The following is a 5626-nucleotide window of genomic DNA, read 5'->3' as shown; positions in this document are numbered from 1 at the left end:
ACTATTCTAGTGAAATAAATATAAACACGCTTTTTAATACAAAGATGCAGAAATCTAAAGAATGTATTGATATAAAAAAAAAAAATCGTGTCGATTTAGCAGCACAGAAAAGAAGGTTTCATTAATAATCTGCTCGTTAGGAATGAGATGCTGGATATGATGGATTTATTTTAGTGATCGTTTCAGCAATGGCTGACAAATGGGATCTGCAATGGGGCCTGGACCTTTATATTTGGGGACGAGTGATATTTGTAGGACACGGAGACGGTGAGATTTTTTGGACCCTCTTGGCAATATGAAAATTCGAAAAAAAAAAAAAAAAATCATAAATACAAAATGAAAAAATAGTTCCAGGTATGACCAAATTGGACACCTATAATCATCCCTACATCCCTCAGATTGGAATAATCGCATATAACTCTCACTCAATACCGCAATGTTTGCCATTTGCTCGGCGCGAATTCGCTTATTTACTAACATCATTTACTAACATTTATGTTTTAACAAACAAAACATTTGACTTTTTTTTGGTAGAGTTGTTTTAATGTGTGTGACAGAATTGCTTTGTGTGGGTGTTTTATTTTGTGAACAGATGTGCAGTTGGTCAGCTGGTTTGGAACAGAAAGTGAAAGGTTTTTTGCGAATCCGCGCAGAACTGGTTTGTCAGGGGATCTAGTGGGCTGCGTGAGATTTGGAATGTGGGGTACAGGGTGGGTTATGTGGCCACAGATATTTGGGGGTCGGTGTCATTTTCGGGTGCAGCAGGTGGGGTGGTAGTTTTGGGTCAGATGCTGGTGGGTTTTGGGTGTAGGTGATATATTTGGGGCAGATAGTAAATTATATGGTGGGATTTTAATGTCATAACTTTGCCACTTTTATAATCTCTGACCCCCACAATGCCCCCTTCCTTGCCCTGTAGCGACACTTCACACCCCAGAAGCCCCAGTGAAAAGCAGTCGGAACTAATAGTCCTGTGCCAACTGACCGGCGCACTTGTAGCTGCTGCGCTTTATCCTTTGTGCCAACAGTCCTGCGCTCATTTGCTGCCTAATTGCACTATATAAAGCCAATAAGAGTTTCTGTATCCTAAAGCCAAAGCCCTGAGAGTTGGGCTGAGAGATCTTCCTCCTCCCTTCCCTCCTCCTCCTGGTCCTTTCCCCTCTCCCTCCTCCTCCTCCTCTCTTTGGCTCTTCCTCCTCTCTCCTCTCCCCAGTTGCTATCAGACTCCCCAGTCTGCAGGTAGTCACTGCTCTTCCCTGGTTGCCTGTTGGCCTGCTGCTTTTGTCTGGCCCCACAAATGTTGGCTTAGGAGTCCTAGGAGCACTTGCCTGGTTTTTCTCCTCTTTCTCTCTCCTTCCATCCCAGGATTCTTGGGGGGATCCCCTGCAAGGGTCTGACACCCTCCATCTGGTTAATGCTAAGATCTGCCCCGAGCTATCATGCCTGAGACAGGACAGGAGAGCAGCAACCCTCCGGCCAAGGAGTCCCCCTTCTCTATCAAGAGCCTTCTCACCTGTGAGCCCAGCAGGGCGGCCCGACCCCCCAAGGCTCTCTTCACCCCCATTAAAGGGGCCCTGGACGGAGCAGCGTTTGCCTTCTCCCCGCTGACAGATTTCACCTTCCCTCGGCTAGAGATCCCGACTCAAAGGTTCGCCCTCCCGGCTCATTATTTGGAGAGATCCCCGGGCTGGTGGTATTCTTATACCTTGGCACACGGAGGGCACACGCCGAGGACTGAAGGTACTTATTACTTTTTGCACAGGGAACACGGGCTACAATGTATAGTGTGGGGCACTAGATGATTCCAAGTGTGCGCCCAACTCCTGGCACCACAATAGAGTTTGGGGCATGTGTTGCACAGCTGGTACATGGGGCTGCCAAAGTACATTGTATGAGAAGCATAGAGAGGGGACAGTTCAATTAGCAAGAGCTGAAAGGGTGAAGTAGAGAGGAACAGGTGTATTAATACATTTGTAGTAAGCTGTGCGCACTGTGCGCTCCGAAATTGCATTTTCCCCATGTCTCTCTTCTGCCTGTCTTCTGTTTTTCCTTCTCTCTCTCTGGCTCACTCTTTTTCTGCTGATGCTAAATGAAGAGTTTGATGGATGAAAAGGCAGATAATGAGATAAATAAATGGCACCAGAGACGGAAATGGAGTCTTTTCAGCGCTCAGATAGAGAATAAAATAACCTTCCTCTCTTGCATCACATCTGAGGAAGCTTAATAGGGAAAGATAGATATGTATAAAAACAGGGAAGAGAAGTACAGGCTTTAATTTAAAAAATGTAGTGAAAGAGACAAAGATTACATAGAATTTATAGGGATTAATACAAGGAAATGAATATAAATGTAGATAAATATACATATACAATTTAGTCTTGTTTTCTGTGCCTCCTTCATACTCTTGATTAGACTGAAACGCCCATGAAGGCCTTGGTTTGCTCTGTGTGTTCTTTTGGCTAATATTCTGTGGGTGGGCTATGTTCAGTGGGCTAGTGGCTCAGGAGCAGAGTTGTTGGTGGCCTTGGGCTATCTGAGGATGATGATGATGATGATGATGGTGATGAGTTGGTGTCAGTGAATGATGAGACTTCTTTGTATCTCCTTAGTGCCAGACAAGAGCCTTCTGCTGGGCCCCACATCTCCAGTGTCTGGAGGCGAGAGGGACTCGCCTGATCCAATACATCCCCTCAAAACAGAGTTGGGGGCCAAGGAGAGCGAGTCCAAGAGCCCGGAGGAGATTATCCTGGAGGAAAGTGATCCTGAGGAAGGCAAAAAAGACGACAGCGGGGAGGACTGGAAGAAAAGGGAGGACAGCCCGGACAAGAAGCCCTGTAGGAAGAAGAAGACCCGGACAGTGTTCTCCAGGAGTCAGGTCTTCCAGCTGGAGTCCACCTTTGACATGAAGAGATACCTGAGCAGCTCAGAGAGGGCAGGCTTAGCGGCCTCCCTGCACCTCACAGAGACCCAAGTAAAGATTTGGTTCCAGAACCGCAGGAACAAGTGGAAAAGGCAACTGGCCGCAGAACTGGAGGCTGCCAACTTGAGCCACGCAGCCGCCCAGCGCATAGTCAGGGTGCCCATCTTGTACCACGAAAACTCATCCAGCGCAGAGAGTGCTAGCTCTGCAGCCAACGTGCCCGTCAGCCAGCCCCTCCTGACTTTTCCCCACCCAGTCTATTACTCCCACCCCGTGGTCACATCAGTACCTTTGCTCAGGCCAGTGTGAGATCTGCTACTCCTCCTCATTGGCACCGGGCACCAGGGTAAGGGGGAGCCCTCCGTCCAATCCCCAGGACACTCCCGAAGTGTTTGTAAGTACTGAAGACTGGCAGACCCCAGGCTACAGGGCGGGGGCAGAGTAGATCCAAAAAAAAAAAAGGACACGAAATAAATGAATAAAAATACAGATTTCTGTTTTGTAAAGTAAAACGCGCAGATTTGTGACTTTAAAACATTCAAACTGGGTGACGTTCGATTTGCCAAAATATTTATCCATCAATAACTTGTTCTGTTCCCCCCCCACAACAGTTCTCCATTCTCATCTGTTCAACTAAACGCCGGAAAAAAAATCTATTTGTATATTTGTTTTTATTCTCAATTTTGTAAATTTTTGTTTGTGAGCCTTTCAACCTCCACCCCCTCCCTGTTATTTATTCACTCCATGTTTTTTTTTTTTTTTTTTTTGGTGTTTCCTTCCACACAATGGACTATTTGACTATTTAACTTGAAACAAGACTGTACATTTTTATTAATTGCATATTTTTTTGTTTTCTTTGTAATATAATTATTGGATTGTGCAATACGAACAGGTAGTCGTTTATTGAACCCCCTCGTCAACACAATTGGCTCTGACTGGGTGAAAACGTGAGGGTAAAAAAAAAAAAAATATTACAACAACAAAAAAATAAAATAATTATATCCATAAAATATAAAGTTCAGCTCTCAGAAGCCATTTCTATGTTAAAGTCTGATACCCAGGCAGAGAGAATGGCGCTAAATCAGATACAATGATGTGTATAGTTCAACACTTTGATATAAGGGACAATCAATGATGTAATTTAAGTTATTTTGTAAATGTAAAAGTTTCCTTCAATTGCAAAGGGGGGTGAAGTTTGGGCACCCGAAAACCCGAATCAGACCCTTGTGTATGGCAGATCCCTCAGTCTCCTTTACACAATGCAGTCTCTTTTTTTGTAAAAAAACAAACAAACAAAAACCCCAAAACGACAAAATATATTTGTTAAATAAATGTTTGTTGTGAAAACGAAATAAAATACACTTTACTTATTTTGTGTCTGTGTGATCTTCAGTTCTGGGTTGCTTCAATATTTCTGCTCACTTTATCTATCTATCTATCTATCTATCTATCTATCTATCTATCTATCTATCATCTATCTATCTATCTATATATCTATATATCTATATCTATATCTATATATATATATATATATCTATATAGATATATATATAGATATATATAGATATCTATTATGTATATATATATATATATATATATTATACATCACTTACTATATATACCTATATTTACTACATTTGATATATAACAGAAAAAAGAAAGAATAGAAGATACATCATATGCATGGATTATTGATAATTTGATAGAACCAAATTAGGGAATGAACTGCAAATATGTTAACTTCTTAAGGGGCCTCATAAAATATCTGTGTGTTTGACAATAATATATTTTTGGATTGAAAACATTAAGAGCCTTAATTTGAAACGTCAAAATGAAAACCTTTTTTTTTTTTTCCCCACCATAGACCTTTTTAACGCACAGAATTCAGTGGTTTGTAAATGCTGGCTTTGAGGTTTGTATTACTCAACCAAAAATGAAAATGAAGTTCAAGCAATGCTGCTGCTTTAATGGTTTCGAATAAAATTATATCAGGCGCCAGGAATGGTTTGAGACTGGAATCCATTTCACTAACAGTCTAAAGGAGCTTTGCAAAACTTTGGATGGAGATGTTGATTCTTGCAGTTCTGCATCCGATATGAGACCAAACCATTATAAAATAGATGAAGCTCAAGTAGAAATCAGCCCAAATAAATATAAGCAATTGCGTATTTGCATCCATAAACGCTCTAAAATAAAATACTGTAAAACAAAAGTGGCCCCAATCTATCCATGGGCCCCTGCAGCAATGGTTTGACGTGTACGTGTCCAACAAGGTGTTTATCTATTATTACTGTGCGCTCTGCTGCCGTTTATGGGCTGATTGCACCTGTAGGAGAGACAGTGGCTTACATCTAAACACAAAACCAGTCTAAGCAAACTATGTTTCTGCCTTTTGTGTTTCTAGTAGCAAACATTTCATGTTGTGATTTACTGTAAAAAAAAAAAAATAATAAAGAGATTATATCGTTTTGAGTTGATAGAAAACCAACCCCTAAAATGATTTGTGTGTGTTTATGTCAAATCCTCTCAAAGCAGGTTCAATGCTTCAGAAAAAGGGAACAGCTCATTTGAAGTTCAGTTTGGAACCAAAACGCTGGCATGCGGCTTTAATGAAAAATAAACAGGTATTCAAAGGCAAATATGTTGTTCCTTGTGTATGATAAAAATACAGGGGATGCTTCCATTGTTTGCAATACTAACTGCCAG

At 41.6% G+C, this 5626-nt stretch overlaps 1 protein-coding gene across 1 annotated transcript; it reads left to right on the top strand.

The window, feature by feature from the left end:
* Window positions 1–1208: 1208 nt before the first annotated feature.
* hmx3.L (H6 family homeobox 3 L homeolog) lies at window positions 1209–3484 on the top strand. The gene is given in 2 exon segments (NM_001085757.1): window positions 1209–1740; window positions 2610–3484. Coding segments are annotated over 2 exon segments (921 nt in total). The 5' UTR covers window positions 1209–1439; the 3' UTR covers window positions 3230–3484.
* Window positions 3485–5626: the final 2142 nt, after the last annotated feature.

This window comes from Xenopus laevis, chromosome 7L, assembly GCF_017654675.1.
Source record: "Xenopus laevis strain J_2021 chromosome 7L, Xenopus_laevis_v10.1, whole genome shotgun sequence".
Lineage (NCBI taxonomy): Eukaryota > Metazoa > Chordata > Amphibia > Anura > Pipidae > Xenopus > Xenopus laevis.
Note: the sequence above shows the minus strand (reverse complement) of the source record. Positions and strands in the feature narration are given on the sequence as shown.